Source organism: Epargyreus clarus, unplaced genomic scaffold, assembly GCF_041222505.1.
Source record: "Epargyreus clarus isolate Ecla_fem2 unplaced genomic scaffold, WU_Ecla_fem_2.2 ptg000007l, whole genome shotgun sequence".
NCBI lineage: Eukaryota > Metazoa > Arthropoda > Insecta > Lepidoptera > Hesperiidae > Epargyreus > Epargyreus clarus.
In genome coordinates, this window is record NW_027332215.1 from 10,178,421 (window position 1) to 10,200,029 (window position 21,609).

The window sequence follows — 21,609 nt, forward strand, 5'->3', positions numbered from 1 at the left end:
TTTGAAAGGATTATCCTGCGGCCAAATTGGATTTTTGCTTTACATGTCGTTTTTTGTTCCGTTTTTATTTCGAATGTACGACTTTTGACTGTGGTTTATGGTAGTCGTATTTTATCGATTATACTTAATAATTTTGTGAACCAATGGTGTATAAAATCAAAATTAGAGTGTGGAGAAATAGAGCCTATAGATAATTCTAAAATATTTCACGTTTAAGGTCTTCTAGATCTCTTCTAGAGTAAACGATGTGTTATCGTATATCACTGCCATAATTGTTTCAAAAAACATTTTAACATATTTCTCAAAACAAAAATCGGTTAAGCTATTGATTAATTTCGTTACTTGTTATACTTAAAAGTAATCCTTAAAAATAACATACTAACTGTTAACTTTAAGTTTAAAAGCCGCTACTTAGTGGTGAATTAGTAATAGAAATGACTTACCGCAAAGATGGCGCACCCTTCTCACTTCAATAAGTAAATTCTAAACGTTGCTACGTTTCTTTCATACCTCGATTATTTTTGTCAGATTCTCCATTATATATTAACTCGTACATACAAAACAATATATATTAACAACTCCACGAATAAGTCGGATCAAATGGTTTAAACTAATTTGGATATTTAAAGGAAGTGCCGGATGAATTACGGAAACTTAAAACCTTACATCCAAAAATATTGTAATTGTAATTACTTTATGGCCTAATAGACTTACATGATGCCACGCGGCAATCCTTAGAAGCATTTTGAGTTTACAAAAACGCGTTGAAACAGACAAGAGAAAACAGCGTCTTCTATCGCGTGCGCCGTCTTTCTACTTATGACGGCAATTGCATGTGGCATTGTCCGAAAATCAATAAGTAATAGACCATGGCATTCATTTTATATTCTTCGTGACCTTACAAGAAGTTATACTAGTCAAGAAAGTCAATAAAATAGTTAACCTCCACTTAAAGTATTACAATGCTACAAAAAGGTAGCTTATATAGTTCGTAACTTACCTCGAGCTTTTAGCAATTATATCTGTAATGAAGACATTTATTTTTAATTGCAATTTATTAAATTATCAACACACGACAATAAGAGTTAATACGAAACACGTAGGCCTACACCAATACAACACTAATGCATTACACAGCAATTATATTGAATTTTATGCTATAGCTATTTCTAAGTGAAGGATTTTGTTATTTAATCAATGTTTTATTTTGTTCCCGCATGGCTCGCTACCCGGTGTGACCCGACAACCTGCAGTATGTAAGTATACCATGTTCGTTTATTCGTTTATTTAAATAATATCAACCTCGCAACTCGCCGACCACCGCGCCATAACAATAACCCTCCTCTCCTCTATCCTAATTAGTATCAAAAGCTATTAACTAAGTGCCCGCACATAAATCTAACGCTTTTATCTCGTTTTCAATCGTTTTTGTTACATTATAAATTGAAATATCTCCCACTGTAATCTCGCGAGACACCCGGCCACAACGCAAGTACCTACGCACACGATTAAAAGAAATTCCGTAAAAGTTTAATTGGCGACTGCCTTTCTAAGCCTTTACGTTTTTTATCGGCCCGTTTATTAACACGGCTTATTTGAGCCAATAAACTTACGTATTGTCACGTCGGAACAAAGCTGTTTGCGGTTTGAGCGCGGATTTTATTCGGTTGGAAAAGAAAATTTCGTGGCCTTTTTTTCTTTTCCGAAGTAACTGCCATGTTACAATGCGGCACTTCGCTCTTTTGCTCAACTATCTCTTTGCTTACTGGGAAACTATTTTCTTCCCAGCTCAATGTTGTTTTATTTGATGTCGTTTCAGCTTGCTTGTAGTAAGTATAGTTATAGTTGTTAACTACAAACTTTTATATTAAACTTTATGTCATAAAATAACTATTATTAATACATATTTCTTAGTTTGAGTTTGCTAAACGTAGGTATACTAATTGAAATATCGTGAATAATTCATGAATTATTCTGCTATGATATATAATTACAAGCAAATAAGGCCTTGTTAGGTAATAGATACTGCTGATCGTACTTCGCTCTATCGAGCCTCACCTACTGCATTCGTCGATATACAAATTTAATACCGTTACAACTGCGAATATTGGAAACGGTCGGTTGGTACGATACACGCATTGAAAATGCCACTGCCATTATTGGCAACAGTCGGAGAGGTAGGTAGAGATATATACGTGGAAAATCGCACTGGCCGGCGTGCTCGGCAAATTAACGTTTCCCCGGGGGCCAATATTTCTCCGGGCGACGTCGAACCTAGGAACGCCCGCCGCTAACAACCCCACTGAATCAGCGGCGATCACGCCTACACCTTGTATATACGCCGATTGGTAACGTACCCTCAGATAGAGTTATATTACGATCCACACTCGAAACCAGTTAACTGTATTTTATACAGTTACGAATCTTTTCGGCTTCTAAGTTTAGGTTGGGTATGACTAATGTGATATCTCGTAGAATTGCAAACTTTTAGTTTCTTTGTCAGAAATGAAACAAAAGCAAGCCACCAAAAAAATGATAAACTTGATTTCTTGCAAATTTGAGTCTTTTTAGTTTTAGGTAACATAGAAAGCTAGTACTTGTACCTATTATTGTATGCAGACAACCAGCTTTGTATATTATACTTAGATGTTTTTTGATAGGAACACGCAAACACCACTCAACAGAATTTAAGGAGCCAGACTTTATAAGACTTGACGTATAACAAGTGATTTATAAGGGCTTTGAAATGTTTGTAAAGCTGTGTTAACTCGTGTAGAAAAATTTGTAATTATTTCCAAGTTTTCGTGATTCATATCGCGGCTTGATTAGCTTCGAATTATTCAAATATTTTACTTTTTCAAATCGGTGGGTCGTTTCGTGCGAAGTTAGTTGTTTTGTTTTTTATTGCCTTAAATATTTATAGGTACGTTATAAAGCTCTTTTCTCTAAAATATGTAATACATTTTCGATGTGTGGATTCTAATACTTGATTATTGTATTACTTTTATATAAGTCTCGTTAAAGACAATATAATATGGGTTACGTAAATTAATTCCTCGAAATACCCATTTAATATTCCTTGTTAATTGATATGAGTCGGCAATATTCTAAATAAAGGTGGTAGAACCATTTATTTCTAAATCAGGTGGGTTGCATGCTCATTTGATAGTTGTGTTAAGAAAAAATACGTTTATAATAAAAACGTATTTTAAACTTTAAACGTCAAAATATTAAATTTGTCACTTATACGCTTTCGATCGAAAGCCGCTACACGTAGAATCTTTAATGCTGACTTGTACCAAATTCCAATTCTCCTGAACCTAATTCTGGTGAATCGCAACGGAATGAAATTCCGAGATTCATATGTTTAATGGTCATCTTTTCTCACATATTTTGGTCAGTTCCTACATTTTCAAAAGTAATGTACCTAGTAGTAGGTAATTGGTCCATTTATTCATGTATATGTAGATCGTATATTATGTGTAGCTGCTTTGTCCCATATAATGGTATTAACAATGTATGAAATTTTGGGCGTAATCTTAGTAATGTATACTTTCCAAGTTTTATAGATATTTGTTGGAAAAAATACCAGCAGGCATTGGAGACAATAACTTTTTAAAAATTTACCTAGTCAACAATATAAGTCGTCTTAATATTGCTTATTGTGTAGAAATAGGAGTAGCTGTGGTAGGTATTACTAGCTCGGAATCGAACCACAAAACTTTCTGCCACAATCCGATCTAATATGGTACATCGATATTGTATCATTATCACTGGTAAATCTACCTGGTGCCCATCATAATTAGTACCTACATCATCAACAGCTCGTGCTAATTGTATACCCACCCACAGGGTTGTTAAGCACAATCTTCCATGACTCTTCTTCAGTTTGTTTTGTAACTACCAGTTTACATTTTCCCAAAACATTATCTCAGACAACTAACTTCCAGTTTTTAAACGTACGCATTTATATACACTTATAAACAAAACGGCGATCCCTTAAAATTTTAATGCCCTACTCGCCATAACGTTTTAAAAATTAAAATGACCAATGATGATGGGCAACTTAATTCATATAACTATGCTAATAACACCTACCTTCACAAAAATATAATCTTTAATCTGAATGCAAATCATCCTAATACGTTCCGATTATAAAGAGCTGTAATTTCGACATTATATTGTCCATCAGGGTGTTTTACATATATAAAAATAAAAAAGATGGCAATCAAGTAATTTGTTCTCTCGACCTACTAAGCTCATCTCGTGTCGAATCCTGTTTTGTGTTAGAAAACCTTGCGTTGATTTTTCTGCGTATGATCTCATGGTGATTAGGTACCTACTTGTTGATTTTCGCTAGTTAAGTTAATTTTAGTCAGTCAAAAATTGTATCATTAAAAATCCAGGTAACATGGTGGTAAAACCCGTCGTCATGCCTATTTCTGCCTGATAGCAGCAGTGTTACGTGTTATTGTGTTCTAAAGGGTGTAGTAAGGGGCACATACCTACTTATCCGAGACCTACCGACTTAGTCCTCATGGGTAGCAATACATCCGTGGACGATCCCAGGTAGGATTCATAATCTTATCTGAAGTTGATTACAGGACGTCAATGGGCGGCAGTAGCCAGTTCCTATCAGGTGGATTACATTCTCGTTTGCTACTATGCTATTATATAAAAAGCGGATAAACGTCTCACATTCATTTTCATTTAATATCAACAAAAAATAATTAAAATGTATAAAACTTACAAAAATATATTCGAGGTTTATAGGAATTTTGATTAGTTTGTTATTACCTAAACTTATAATACGTTGTATCGACAGATTTGAACACTGATAAAATTAGGGTTTGACCATTTAATATTTAATATTGGTAATCAGAAACCGGTCTAATCTGCGGGCAAAAACTAGCAGCTGTTTTATAATAAGCGTTATTTATTCCCTTCTATACGATAACGGTTACGATTGGGGCGATTCGTCGTCAACAGTAAAATATAGCGTTAATACTTAATTGATAGCTGGATTAAGGTTTGAACGATTAGGTGTTATAATAAAATAAGTTATGCTCGAAAGTGTTTTATAATTAAATAAATATGATATATCGCTAACAACTCCTAATGCGTGCTTCCCACGGTTCGTATATCTATGGATTTTGCGACCATTTTTGTTATAAAAAAATGACTTCTATCTAACAAGAATCTAACTAAAACCTATTTTAAAATTTCCACTTTGTATCAAAGCGTGATGATATCGTATTAAATATTGATCACATTTTCTTAAATATAACACGTTATACCTAGTCCACTTTCCAACGCAACACTACTCTTTATTTCAAACGATGTTAACTTCAAACAGTAAAAAACACATTAGAGTCTATATAATTTGTATATGATTCTTAAAGTAGGTATTGGCGGCATTTTGAAGTATATCCGACATTCATACGTAGTAGCAACATACTTAGTTCATATACGAGTTGTGCTCATACAATATTAAATATTTGTAGGTAGGTATGATCGAAAACATATGTTCATATGTTGTACAGTAATATAACAACTAACGACATCGCTGGAGCGTGGTCTAGTTAACACTGTGGTTAACATATCAAGAACATGTCGTTCCGTATAAACGAGCATATACACGAATTAATTCGTATCTGTTGCTCAAACCGCTACTAGGACGGAATTCTTCGGTTTTATACCAACGTCCCGTTAAAAAGTTAATGCACTTACCTATAGTAGGTAGTTATATACTAATATGTATTAATATTATATTGGCCGTAACAGGTATGCACTAGATATAGATGTTCAATATTGATACAGTGTGTTTTTTTTTTTTAATACCTGCGCGTGGATGTCCAATTAGAACTATGAGAAATAGAGAAGAATTCTGAAATGAGTTACAAGGTCTATTTTAATAAGAATTAAACTGCATCATTACATCTGACAAAATATATTGCCATTGGCGGAAATCGAACGACTGCATTTGTAATAAAACAAACAGACCCTGTATTATTCCATCAGATAGTACCTATTGTTTATAAGTATCAAATTCTAGGTAGTAACTAGGTAGTGATAGTACATGGCGTTGAACGAAATCAAATTAAATAAAAAAAAACATTTTGACAATAAGTGGAGTTGGCTGATTTGCGAATTAAGGTATCGATATGACATTTAAATTTGTGTTTCCTTAATAGATTTTCTAAGTGATATTCAATTTGTAAAGCGCACATAGCAAATAAAATCTACCATTCCTCGGGACCCAAGCTTCTGTCTGTCGGTTGAATGGAATTCATACCATTGAACTATCACTGCTCTTATTACATACCAGTATAGACGTTAACCATACAGGGTATTTCAATTAGTCTCGTTCAATAGAATGCTGTCTGCAACCGATCACACGTGCCAGAACTTTGATTTGAAGAATTCAATTCTATTTTTTTATAATAAACGAGTAGCAGACGGCATGCTCGTCTAATGGTATGTGGTTACTTCCGCCCATGGACATCTGTAATCAACACCAGATAGGATTTGATATTCCTATCTGAAATCGGCCACAGATGCTATCCGCTATCACTGAGAATTAAGCTGGAACGCCTCGGAAAAGTATGTATTATCCCTGATCACACCCTTTTGGATGATTTAGAAACCTCTGTGGTTCAACCCCGACGTCACGACCGCCCCGCCTATTTTTCCCTAATAACAGCAGTGTTAACCTCTGCTATGTTCTGGTTTGTAGAATGTGATAAGGGAGGTATACTTTTCCGCGGCATTCCAGCTAAAGGGGGTAAAGGTGCATCTATGGCTGACCTCTGCTGAGAGTCTAATCTGAAGTTACATATGTCCATGGGCGGCAGTAGCCACATGCCATCAGGTGGGTTGTATGCTCGTCTGCTTCTTCTGTATTATATAATAACACACTTTTACCACGATGTGTCCTAGCATTAATTGATTTATTGCATATTTCCAGACCGCTATGCACTGGGCTTGCAAGCGTGGTGATGAGAACCTGGTGAAACTGCTGGCCGGCATCGCCAGGCACGTGGTCAACGAACGCTCCGTGAGTTCCATGTGTACAATAAGAAAGAAAGAAAGAAAACTTTAATCTCGATAAATCATTATTACTCTCAATAAATACGTGTCCTTTAATAATTATTAGTAGTTTCTTTGTAAAATACTGTTTATTTGTTATGATATCAATATAAACTTTTACAAATATTATATTGATTCTATTTCACGGAATTTTCAGTGTAATATAAAAAAGTATAGAAGCAAATATTTACGACGTATTACTTATTTTCTGAATTTGTGCTATATAAAATTTATTTTACCTGTGTGATTGTGTGTGTGAATGAGTTTATATGAAAATTATATAATATGTACATATTTTATATTTATTCAAGTGATATTATTTGAAATATTAATACAATGTTTCTTTCCCAACAACAGTGTTAAATACTATAAAAGTAAGTAGAGTTATTTATATAATTACCTTTACTTAACCGAAACTAGTACTTTCTTTTACCTTTAACAGGTACATGCATGATACTTTTAGTAAACGTCACTTCTACTAAAAGTTTTACATGTAAAAATCTGTTTATCTTTATTGTTGTTGTTGTGATCTTGTTGTTCTTTGTTGTTAGTTCTGAGTACGTCACTTTGAAGCATGTATGGTAGAAAATACAGTTGTACAACAATTTTTATTTTAAATATTTTGTTGTATCATTAAATCTGTAAAACTATCCCAAGTTTTTGTAGACATTTAACCTTTTTCTGGTTTATAAACGTCTTTATAAATGAAACTATTGCTTACGAATTTTTTCTTCAGCAAGTTATCATTGTCTTGACTCAAACTTCGCCTGGCGATCCCTAAGGCTAACGCCAACGATAGAATTGAAGAAAATTGACTTTTTTACTACTCGAAATCATTGTTATTGCACTCATTCTACAGCAAGTTGTCATTGCTTTGACTGAAATTTCACATGTCAATCTCCATCGCTATATAACACCGTGTTCATACATCCCGTTCACAACGATAGAATTGAAGGAAATTTTCGTCCTTACTTGAAATCATTGTTAATGTACTCATTCTCCAAGAAGTTGTCATTGCTTTGACTGAAACTTCGCATGTCAATCTCTATCGCTATATAACACCGTGTTCATACATCCCGTTCACAACGATAGAATTGAAGGAAATTTTCGTCCTTACTTGAAATCATTGTTAATGTACTCATTCTCCAAGAAGTTGTCATTGCTTTGACTGAAACTTCGCATGTCAATCTCTATCGCTATATAACACCGTGTTCATACATCCCGTTCACAACGATAGAATTGAAGGAAATTGTCGTCCTTACTTGAAATCATTGCTAATGTACTCATTCTACAGCAAGTTGTCATTGCTTTGACTTAAACTTCGCCTGTCAATCTCTATCGCTATACCAATACGATGTTCCATACATCCCGTTCACAACGATAGATAGAGAATCGATGGAAATTGACGCATCAATGGCACCACGGGTCGTGTTTGAGCGAGCGGTCCCGCCGGCATAGGCATTTACAATTCCATAGTACTTTATAACGGATATTCCTGTGTCATTGGCTATCTTATGTATCTAATATGTATGGTTATTTCCTATTTATCATAACTGTACTTTTATTTATTTATATACTGTCTCTAAAGTGAATGGATATAAACACCGTTGGTAAACTTAATATTGTTCGATCAATCAAGGTTTTATAATAAATTTCATTTTACATCAGGTACACCTAGTTACGAGTATGTTACAAAATTTAAGAAAATATTTGCTATCTATTTGATTATCTTCCTCTACACAAAATCTACTACACTCATCTTTAAATTACTTCAGCTGATTCAAACATATTATTATATATTGAAGTTCAATTATTTATAGTATATTTTGTAGGACAACAGTTTCGTGTCCTTTTAAGTAAAAGATTAAATATTGTATACAAAAGACAGCTACTGTATCTAAATTTAATCGGCATGCAACCATGCCAATATATTCTCAAATTACCCGAAAAGTTCGGTTTGCGACAAAGAATTCTCCCGACGCTTAAAAAGGAGTTAAAATTCCGACTCTGAGAATTCACATTGTTTCAAAATGTGAAAACTGTACCGGGGCGTGCTGTAGATATTCGGTTTCAGTTTTCGAAGCGCGCGTGCCAGCTATGTATTTGAAACGAGAATAAATTCGACTGCCGACAAAATAAATTGGAAGTCGAATTTTATATCGAACCGCCATTTAATTACCCGTTAAGGTGCATGTTGCACTCCGTAATCGAACACTCCGACCGTCTTACCTAGAAGGCTTAATGCTCAATCAAATTTACTCACAGAACCCCATTTTGTCTGGTTTACGGTATCGTTAAACTGTCATTACTCCCTTTTTCATGTGGTGTACGGGTCGTCGTCGACGGATGCAGAATGGGGTAAGTCCGTTTTATTGCTGAACTACTTGTGGATTCTAGGGAAGCGGCGGTAAATTTATCCGCGTGTCACTCAACATTTTAATGTCCTACTAATAAAATTATAGAGATTTTATGAGCTATCTCCTTTGCGTAGCGACGTCAGTAGTGCGTCCTCGCGAGTTTAAACTCTACGCGTGTTATAGTAACGACTTTTCTCAATATGAACGCGGAAAGTCGGAGAACCGTTTTTTATTTTTTCGTACGTATTTTCGCTCTCGCGTTACAGCTGTCGCTGTTGTAATATTGAGTAAGAATATCCGAGTGAGTTTAATATCTATGCAGAGTAATATTCAATATAAATATTAGAGGACGCGAGATATGAAGCAAATCGCAGATATTGGACTCTGCGCGATTTATCTAGCTAGATATAACTTGCACACGGAATTTGAAATATGTGAATACTGAAATCATACAATGAGATACTAAAAATTAACACCGGTGTAATTTTATATTTTAACAGAACCTTTGCTAGCTATAATTTAATTATAGCTTAGTCTAAATATAAAGGAAACTACCACGACTACGTAGCTTACCTGATAACTCTCCATAATATTCTCAAAGTGCGAATTTTACGAGCCGACAATCAGCCAACATAATTAAAAAAATAGAACAGTGTCCTGTAATATTTAATATTAATATCTATAAACTTAAAAAGTACTGTAATGTTTTTTTTTCAAATATTGTTATATCGAAAGGAAATAGTCGTAGACCTTATAGAGTCGTGCTATTTTTATGAGAAATGAAAAGAAAAAACGGAAAATATATTTGTAACATTTCTAATTTTCCAGGGTTATACGCCTCTGCATATCGCCATGCAATTTCGCCACGAAAATGTTTACAGGCTCCTAGTTGAAGTTTATGGTATGTAATATTTATTTACGTTGCCATCCAAAAAGTTTATCTTTATAAAACTGTGCACTTAATTATTTCAAAATAATATGAATGCTTCTGATCTAAACTTAAACTTAGCTTAAATTAGATTAATACGTGGATACTTACACTAATATACTTCTGTTTTGCCTACTACGCCATCTCGCGGTGAATACTTAACCAAACTTGTTCAAAGCGAAGCGCTACTTCTGGATGTTTCAGTTAGTTTACCGAACGCCTATTAGATGGCGTGTTTTTCAATGGTTTCTTGTTTTCATTTGGCTACCGGTTGTTAAATTTGTAATTCTTTAAATATAATATACTTACTGTGTTTAAAAATACGTAATAAAAAGATATGACAGGTATACATCATTGTCGTTAGAAAGTTGTGTTAAACATATATTGTCATTACAGATGCCGACCCAAACGTAAGAGATTGGTCAGGAAGAAAACCTAGACAGTACTTAGTTCATATGGACACCTCACTGTCACCTGGATCTTATCGCAGTAAGTGTAGTTTAAAAGCGTAATCTGAAATTATGTTAAACATCGAGCGTTGCAACTATTTCTTATGCGAAACATGGCAGACTTAAATTATTATGATTTTAAACAGACAAAACGTACGATCTCTGACATGTCGTCTTAACGTGGACGGCATGTTCGTTTGTAATTTCGTAGAAAAACAGTTCTGCCGTCTTAGACATGGTTTTCCTTACCTGTTTATAACGTATTCAGATTTGAGGTAAAGCTGTTTAATTCAAAATTCTATATAATTTAATTCATAATTTCAGTCGTATTTCATAAATATTTAGTTTTTATTCATACAAACACTTAGAAATGTTTAATTCCATTGTAAAAACACATTGGTATAACGTCCTCACATGTTAGTTCATGAATAAATATTATGTACCTGTAAACATTATATAGCTGAACCTAAGTATGTATATATACTATTATGCTATCCACTCGTACGCTTTCAGTGATTCCACTATTTATGTTATACCTATAGATTATTTCAAATGCACATAAACCTAATAGCATATATGATTTATTTTTAGTTAGTCAACAATGGAAAAATTTTAACTATGTAAGTTCTATCGCTTAGTTTTTTATTAATTGTTACATATTAGAAAATAACGTTGACTTATTTCTAACCTACAAACATGCATGGGATTATATTTAAATTATGTTTTAGTTTGTAGTATTACTGAGAAACGTTCAAAACGGTGGCGTAGCCAAACAAGTTCTTCATTGCTGATAATGTCTCATGCCTACGCTAGAGAGGGTAAATATATCATATTTGTAGACTAAAAAAGGTTCTCGTGATAGAAGAATTTCTTTTTTTTCGCTTTGAATAAATTTCCCAATGAAGAATAAATAAAAGTCACGATTAATATGTTTTTAAAGAAATATAAATAAGATACGAAATTTTGAAATATATTTGAACTAATATAGATAGATTTTTTGTTTAATTTTTTTTTCATTGAGTAAACCTGATTTACATTTTAAAAAAGTTGTTTTAATGTCAATAATAGAAAAAAAGTTCTGACCTTACGGACGCCTCGGACTGGAATCGAACCAGCGACCACGGGCACGAGTGTCCGCCGCTCTACCATTGAGCTACCGAGGCTATGCGAATCATGACGAACTTTACCTACACTACCTACACAGATGTGGTTTTGAACATTGCTATTAATAAATATAATAAATGACAGTTAATTATTATAATAAAATGAATTTCAAGTTAAATACAACATTACAAAATGTTTTCTCTCTTGTTAAATTATAGTTTTTTTTTATGATTTTATGTTTATTAATCCAGATCTCCACATTACAAGTACACGGAAAGCTGAACATTAATATGTGCAAAAGTAGCTTACCATCGTACTTTACAAATTTAGCTGAACAACAATGAATATTTGTTTCGCTTGTTCAGTGTTTAAAATAATTGAAAAGGAATACATCATGTAAATGTCAAAATAGTTATTATTTGTATTTTTTTGTTCAACATATTTTAGTGTCTTTTCTTTCAATATTAAAAAAGAACCGACTTCAGTATAACTGCAAAGTGAAACGTAATTTAAATAAATATAAGTCATTTAGGTACACACTTCTGAAGTTGCTCCTTATGATAGGTACACTCCTTATGATAGGTACAGTTTACGTCATGATCCGGCGAACTAAGTACCGTGTAACAATATGTTGGTAAAGTATATAAGTTGGTTTCAAGCGTCGACTTCAGAAGTAGGTATGTACTTAACCAACTTATACCTAAATTATTCTGACAGTGGGTAATCGCCGAATACGCCCGTTCAGTAACATCATTGCATACTTATGTTTACAACGCTTTTTATATTATGTGGTTCTTTGCATGATTATTGTTATTAACTTATACAGGGTGAATTTTTCAAACGGGCCTTCAGGGCCAAATCCCAAACTATAAGGATTAGCGAAAAATGCTGAAAGGAGTTACGAGGCCTATTTTGATAAAAACTAAAACTGTTCCACCCACATAAAATGCGGCTGGTCATTAAATTTTCGGAACACTCTCTTTTGAAATTTAGTACTGGACTCGACGTTCAATTCTTAAGTGAATATTAGCGATAATATTTTCCAGAATCGCACCCGTACGATACGCGGCGATCGGCCACGTCGCCGCCGACTATACGAATACCGTCACACGTGTACAATTCGCAGTCAAGTAAGAGTGGTACTGAGTGCTCCTAGGCTGTTTTACTGGTCTTTGCACTATGTAGAGGGTTTCTAGAGGAATTTCTACACAAAACAGACACCTCAAAAAGTAATAGTCAAAAAGATGTTGAGTTAAGATTGTGAACGCTTTTTCAAGCAATGTGTATTAGTTTTCGTAGCATAATAATAGGAATATTGGTAAATACTTTGCTGAGTTATCAATTCTTATTATAAAACTTAATATTATCTTACGATTAGGCACATTTGATTAATATCGTGGGTACACATTTTTATTTTAATCAATTTTAATGCGACATAATTTTGAATTAGTCACGTCGAAGTGACGTCAGTAATATGAGTGGAGCGAGAAAGCATAAGGGGCATAAAACTGAACTTTGTATATTAGGCACTATACCTATACACTTGCATACTTGATATATTCGTGTTGTGGTTGGTGTTTGGTGTTTTAGTAAAAAGGTAATTTGTTTAATAGTAGCTACCTGTAGAATGTTATTATGGTAATATGTACCTAATTGTAATTTTGTATTTCTAATAAATAAAATTTGTATTTCTTGTAATGTTTCGTCATGTGTGTTGCTGTTGGTTATGCACCTATCGACTAATATTAATTATACTGTTTTTGTGGTGTTCTATATGTGTTCTAATTGCACGCCCTTAATTTATCTGAAGAAATACCATCTAATAGTACAACAATAATTTCATAGAATTTACATACCAAGAAATAAAACATCATCATTAACCCATTATCGTCCCACTGCTGGGCACGGGTCTCCTCTCATAACGAGAAGGATTAGGCCATAGTCTACTGCGCTGGCCTAGTGCGTATTGGTAGACTTCACTTACCTTTGAAATTATTTTTTGTAAATCTGTCCGGTTTGCTGATTTCCTCACGAGGTTTTCCTTCACCGTTTAAGCAAATGATAATTAATTTAAAATACGCACATAACTTTTGAAAACTCGGAGTTGCGTGCCTGGGTTTTGAACCTCGGACCCCTCGATCGAGAGGCCGAGTTCCTTAACCACTAGGCTATCGCTGCTTTTTTATGTAATAAGACGTCGATTATACCGAATTAATTATTAACGTTGCCTTTCCAGAGAAAGAAGGTTTTTTACGCATCGGGTCGTTAAACGTCCGCGTAAAGAAGACCACGGAGGCGTTCAGTAACTTCCTGGGCGTCGGGGCCACGCGGTCCTCGGCGTACGTGCCCAAGTCGGCCCGCGACAAGGACCTGGACAGGCGGTCCGACGACGGCGACCAGCTGCACAAGTCCTGGGGATCCGCGGATAACATACAGGTGCAGTATTTCAGTCCGCGCCAAACTGCTAGTCCGCTCTGAAGTTGTTGCGCGCAGGTTTAGTTGGCATTCTGTAACGTAAGGGCACACTAACGCAACTGTGTACCCGTGGGTGAGAGCGGGCAGTGGACGGGTGCCGGGCGGGTCCCGCGCTGTCTTCGTCCCGCTAATTTGCTATTGCGACGCAACTCGTTTCTATATTCGGAGCGGACTACAAGTTTTGGCGCGGCCTATAGGTACCTGCGTTTTGATACTCAGAACACGTGCTTGCTTAGCTTTTCAATATCTATATATAAAATTTTTACACAGCAATGGTAGCTTAGAGATTTGAAACTGTGTTTCTATTAATCGAGCTGACTACAGTTCGAATCCCCGGTCAGGCAGACATCAGATTTTATTTTAGATTTCTGTTCAAATTCAGGGTGTTCGCGTATTCGACTTACGGTACGTGCCTGCTAAGATATTCGTGCCTGATAGATTTGGGATTTACAACTATGTTTCTATCACTGGGGGTAATACAGTTCGAATCCCCGGTCAGCCAGAGATCTGATATTGAATTAAGATTTCTGATTCAGGGTCATTGCGTATTCGTTTTTTTGTGTACGTCCAAGGCACCCAGGGACCAGGGAATCTCCTAGTGTCAATGACTGTTGATGGCATATATTCCAAACAGATACGAAATGGTTTTAAAAAAGCATTTAAATACCAAATACAAAATACTTTTCAGATTCACTATTTCAAATGCAAAATACCAAATAGTTTTTCGTTTTGTATTTGAAATGCTAAATGCGGAATAGGTATTTTCAAAATACTTTTTCAAAATAAAATATCATTTAACCAAATTAAATGATATTTTTATTTATTTTAGGTATTTATCATGAGAAATAGAATTGAGATACAATGCCGAGCCAAATGGCACCTTATGCATGACATTTTGGTCATTTTTATTTATCAGTCAGCTTGATACGCGATCAAAACAATCGATCATCGATCGAATCAAATCGTATCACAATGTATTTTGCATTTTGAAATGAATGTTAAAAATGCAAAATGCATCTTGAAAGGTATTTCAAATAAAATACAAAATATTTTTTAACTAAAATGCATTTAAATACAAAATAGGTATCTTGCATAGGTATTGCAAAATTAAATAGTATTGAATAGGTATTGCAAAATGCGAAATAGATATTTTGTATTTGTAATTTAAATATAAGTATTTCCAATAAATCGCATCTCTGAACTTAAAGACGATATTGAATACTTGATCCTTTTTTCAGAAGGAGGACAAGTTGATGCCACCGCCGATGAGCAGCAAGGTGCGCAGACGCGGCGCCAGCGGGCGGCGCGGGCTCGCCGCTCACAGCCGCAGCACGCCCTCTACGCCGGACCAGGTGAAACCTTCACCTGTATAGTCCACTCCAAACTGCTAGCCCGCTCTAAAGTTGTTGCGACCAGGTGTAGTCATACAATTTGCTATGGCGACGCGATTCATTTATATATTCAGAGCGGACTAGCAGTTTTACGAGGACTATACCCGACGCCGTAGGGAGCGATGTCGAGTCATGTTATGATGGCCGTCCTCAGCGCTTGGTAGAGAAATCCGGGATCTCTGACGGAACGCAACCGTAGTACTCCGAACACGATGCTCGATCGGGCTCTGGCCCTGGGGGAGTAGTTTTCGTTCCGCCCACACCGTTTGGCGTACACGACGGTATGCGATCACCACATACCGCCGTCCTTCCCGGGGTCGCTTTGCTTTAACTTTAGTCGCCTTTTACGACAGGCAGAGGATACCGAGGATACATTTTTGATTTATAGGTTTATAAATTATGTAATAGGAATGCAACAATATATTATCATATCGAAAAATCATTGAAGTGTCGATAACTAACATTTTAATTATTTTATTTCTCTACAATTACTGGTATTTAGTGACAAAAATATTCCTCCAATGTGAATATATGAAAATTTTGATGACATAGCATAACTTTTTGGTATCACCTACCCATTATAAATATTTCGAGCCTTAGTTAAAAGCATAATATAATCATATTTACTTAATAGGTATGTTATCGACTTTAATATCGACATCTATACCTTTTTTTTTATCTTTACACGAAACAGCAGCATGTTCTACCTCTCGCTCGTTTCGACGCGTGAGTAAGAATAATTATAGTTTAAAAACTGAAAACCACGCTAAAATGGCACAAGGCAAATCGTTAATCCTGATTCCTGACGATCCTGATGAGAAGAATGGGATAAAATTATTAAAATCGTGCATTGTCATCGGTTCTTGATAATTGTTCAAAATTTGAAATTAATCGGACCGTTCAAAATGGGTAAAAGTCGAGTTCAAAGATTCCGTTACATACATACATACATGAGTACCTACATACATAGATACAACCCGAGCTAATAAAAACGTGATAAAAATACAAAAGCCGCCATTTCAGATTACTGTGTTTATTGACACAATATACTTTTTTCTGTTTCCAGCCCCGAGCACAAATCGGTGTGAGTGAGGAAGGAGTCGACTCTGATTCCGACTCAGCGGCCGGCTTCCACGCCGCCTGGCGACAACAACGCGAATCGCACTGTTGAAACTATTACATACAAATACACTATAATATTATTGAAAACCAATAAATATTCATTTTCACAATAAATAATAATAAACAGGGTGAATATTTCAAATAGGCCTTCAGGGCGAAATTCAAAACTATAAGAATTAGCAAAAAATGCTGAAAGGAGTTACGAGGCCGATGTTGATAAAAACTAAAACTGCATCATTACTTTTTAAAATATATTTTTCCTTAGACGGGAATCGAACGAGATCATTTTGAAACAAAAAATACACCCTCTATATTATTCCACTATCTGATAGTATCGCTTATAAGGAACAAATTCTGGGAAGTAATGTTGTGTGACAAATTTTAAAAATCAACCTGTATATTACGTAACCAAACTTATGAATGAAATTCTACTCGGAAGAGAACCAAATACAAAAATACACGTAGGTAGAGCCTCTGTAGGTTCTTCAGTATTTTAACTTTAATGTTGTGTTTATTTATGCCGTATATTAATCCATGTGGTATTGTTATTTTTAGGTAAACTTATATTTATCAGCGTTTGTAATTCTATGGAGTCCTCAAATTTGACTATTTTTATGGAAATGCATATGTAAAGCTTACTTAATAACGAAATGTGTAAATATTATAAAAAAGACTTGGCCCAAAGGCGTCCATTCATTTGAAAGATAATACAAATGAGACTCACACTCTTCAAAAACGGCAATACATAGGTAAATTTAAAATATCCTTACAAACAAAATGTATGATACGCAGTGCCATTCATGCTTACGTAGAATATTCTGTATTCATCAAATGTACAGAAAAATCTTGACTGATGATTTCCCAAAATTTTTTATTTACTTGTTATTTGTATTTTATATTTTGAATGTGTTGTATTGCTGCTGTAACAACACCACGATAGAAACGTGACTGCAGGTTAATGAGAATAAACCATAGATATATCATACTGTAATATATCTATGGAATAAACCCTTATCATACTACCTTTTTACAAGTATTAAGACTAAGTAATAAGTTAAGGAAGTAGTTTTTAATAACATTAGTTTTATATGTACTACTATCTTAAAAGGTCATATAATTTTAAGCCTGTAGTATACTATGATGATTCTATCCACTTGGGCCTGCTAAAGACCGGAAATTGACAATGTCTAGTCGGCAGAAATGATCAAATATATTTTGTAGGCAAAGCTCAGTATAATAATTATGTCTTATTCTACATCTACATGAAATACATTAGTGACGCCCTTATAAGCTTTTGAACATAAGTATGTATTATATATGCTTATTAATTTTATATAACAATTAATTTAATAAACTGATTAGGAATTTGGTGTTTTCTGCTGTTCTGTTTTCTTGTAATGTTGTAAATGGTCACAAATGAAATGTGTATATTTTGAGGTAATATGGAATGCGTTTTCAGCATTTTTAATAAATGTATATTATGAATAATAAAAACTGGTTTTATTTCTACTATTACTCAGTTACTTATTAGTAGATGTTCCGATGGCGGAAACATAATAAGGGAATTTGCAAGAGATTTTTCACATCAAATGTTATATTCATGTACATTAAGTCAACACGTAGTGAAATCTATTAATATGGCCGCTGAGACAATGTATGAATGACGGGTCGTGTCCAAATGAGTGTAACTTTGGAGTGGCGTTAAATATAATACTCATCGAGTATAGTTTATTTGCCGTACAAACAAAAATATCATCAATAACATTATTACTTGCTCAAATAAATAATAAATAATATATTTTGGGCTAAATGTTATGATAAATAAGTACCTACTAAAACGATTTATTTTAAAAATGCATATTAAATGTTGCTGTTTGGATGCGACATCAACGATATCTGCCATTATACGATAAAACATGACATGTTTTTTGTTTCTAATATTTTAAACAATTATAAATAAGCAATTAAAAAACAGGTCTATTCCACTTTGTTAATTTGGGTTATCGTAGGCGACTTCAAAAGAATATAATATTTCAGTGTACTGTGATCGCCTGCGTGGAAACCTAAAATGGGTCCTTAAAATGTTTTTTTATTAAAATTTTTACTTAAATTGTATAATTGTGAAAAAAGCGTGGAGTGTTCCACTTATCAATTTTCGAAAAGCACCCCGTACTTTTTCACAATTATACAATTTACTGTTCCTCAATTGATTCCTAGATTGAAAATTATTTTCTACTTTTTAGATGATTTTATCATAAAAGCGTGTTTTTTAGTTTTTTGAACTATATTTATTTTATTAATTTTTAGTATTTGTTGTTATAGCGACCATCATTATACATCGTCTGTAAATAAATCAAGTGTCTATTACGGTTTAAGAGATAAAGCCCTGTGACTCACGAACAGACAGCGGAGGATTTCGTTTTATCCTTTGAGTACGGAATCCTAAAAATCATTCTACATTATAGATATGTTTCAGTACATTTGAGTTATAGGGAAATAACATTATTATTTTTCAAAACTATAAATCAATCTAGTAACTTTGCCTGAACTCTCCATAAGGCGCTTTCTCTCCCCTCGAAAATCGTTAATCCAGAGGATGTTGATAAGGACAATGGTATAAAATTATTAAAATCGTGTATTGTCATCGGTTTTTGATATTTTTTCAAATTTTTGAATTAAACTGAACGTTCAAAGTGGATAGAAATCGGGTTCAAAGATTCCGTTACTGTTACGTACATACATGCAACCCAAGCTAATAAAAGTGTGTTAAAAAGAACCAACTTCAGTATAACTACAAAGTGAAACGAAATTTAAATAAATATAAGCCATTTAGGTAGACACTTCTGAAGTTGCTGCTTATGATAGATAGGTACAGTTTACGTCACGATCCAGCGAACTAAGTACCGTGTAACAAAATGTTGGTAAATTAGTTGGTTTCAAGCCTCGACTTCAGAAGTAGGTATGTACCTAACCAACTTATATCTAAATTATTCTGACAGTGGGTAATCGCTGAATACGCCCGTTCAGTAACATCATTGCATAGTTATGACCACTTATGATAAGCAGAGATATATAATGGAAAATTCGACCTTCGACTTTTCAACCCTGATAATGCAGAGGAGCCTCCTGCCTCAAAATACAAGTAAGACATTTGGAACTTACGAATATATATCTAATAAGGTTGATAAGCAGATATATATGATGGAAAATTTGACCTTCAACTCCTTAGATCTGATACTAAAGATACTCTCAGAATGAGAAGGATTAGACCATAGTCCACCGCGCTGGCCAAGTGCGTATTGGTAGACTTCACATACCTTTGAAATGTTTTTTTTAGAATTCTCAGGTATGCATGTGTTTCCTCGCGACGTTTTCCTTCACCGTGTAAGCAAGTGATAATTAACATTTAATACGCACATAACCTTGAAAAATCAGAGGTGCGTGCCTGGAATTTGTACCTCGGACTTCTCGACCATGAGGCCGCATTTCTTAACCACTAAGCTATCACTGCTTACTTACGTCTAGTCTTGTTTACGAGGGACAAACCTTCAAAAGGTACCCGACTCCGTAGGGAGCGACGCCGGATTATGTGGTGACCGTCCTCAGCGCTTGAAGTGAAGAACTCCGGGATTTCCCCATCGGAAATCGAAACACAGCCGGAGTCCTCCGAGCGCGATGCCCGTATATCGGGCTCTCACCGTGGGGAGCAGATTTCGCTCTTCCCACAACGTGGCGTATACGACGGTATGCGACTGCACATACCGCCGTCCTTCCCGGGGTCGCTTTGCTTTAACTTTAGTCGTCTTTTACGACAGGCAGGGGACACCGAGGATACATTTTTGAATTATATGTTCATAAATTATGGAATAGGAATGCAACAATATATTGCAAGTTCGATAATATCGACTCCAATATACCGATATTGAAGATATTATCATATCGAAAAAACATTGAAGTGTCCATAAATAAAATATAATTTTGGGACTAAATTTAATGATAAATAAGTACCTACTAAAACGATTTATTTTAAAAATACATATTAAATGTTGCTGTTTCAAATTTTACGTCCATCAATGTACTTTGTACCATAGTTTGGATGCGACATCAACAATATCTGCCATTATACGATAAAACATGAAGTATGTTTTTTGTTTCTAATATTTTAAACAATTACAAATAAATAATAAAAAATGTGATGAAATGTGATGAATAAGCGGTCTTTTCCACGTTGTTCATCTGGGTTATCGTAGGCGACTTCAAAAGAATATAATATTTTAGTGTACTGTGATCGCCTGCGTGGAAACCTAAAATGGGTGCTTAAAATGATTTTATTATTAATATTATTATTTTTATTATTAACTATTGTTAGGAACGTCAACAGAAGATAGAACATTTAATTGTAAAATGAGGGTATTAACTAAAAAGGGGCGTATAAAAAGGCACTGTAGATCGCCTTCTGGGCAGTTATTTTCCGATTATTGTAAAGAACGTTACTCTGCCACTTTTGTTGTCGAATCTATAATTTGTATGCTTGCTTAATTGTTATTTTATTAACTTTGTAAAGTAAAATTGTGGAGTAAAATGTTTTCGGTTTATAAACGTTTGTTTTTAATAAATTCCTGACGAGTTTTCCTAATATCAGAAGTGGGATAGTATCCACGTACTGATCCACCGCCCTTGTATGTTTGTTCTTA

General features: G+C 34.5%; 1 protein-coding gene across 3 annotated transcripts; it reads left to right on the forward strand.

Annotated features, from left to right (window-relative positions):
* Positions 1-579: 579 nt before the first annotated feature.
* On the forward strand, positions 580-18,409 carry LOC140743365 (uncharacterized). 3 transcript variants are annotated; one of them, XM_073074541.1, is made up of 8 exons: positions 580-1,256; positions 6,968-7,057; positions 10,275-10,347; positions 10,771-10,863; positions 12,974-13,057; positions 14,164-14,363; positions 15,641-15,754; positions 16,860-18,409. In XM_073074541.1, exons 2-8 carry the CDS (start codon positions 6,974-6,976, stop codon positions 16,962-16,964), a joined length of 753 nt encoding a protein of 250 aa, XP_072930642.1. In that variant the 5' UTR covers positions 580-1,256; positions 6,968-6,973; the 3' UTR covers positions 16,965-18,409. The 3 variants fall into 3 exon arrangements, with proteins under 3 accessions (XP_072930642.1, XP_072930645.1, XP_072930643.1); XM_073074544.1 differs by lacking the exon at positions 12,974-13,057 and having other exon boundaries at positions 1,238-1,256; XM_073074542.1 differs by lacking the exons at positions 580-1,256; positions 6,968-7,057 and adding an exon at positions 7,066-9,447 and having other exon boundaries at positions 12,974-13,066.
* Positions 18,410-21,609: the final 3,200 nt, after the last annotated feature.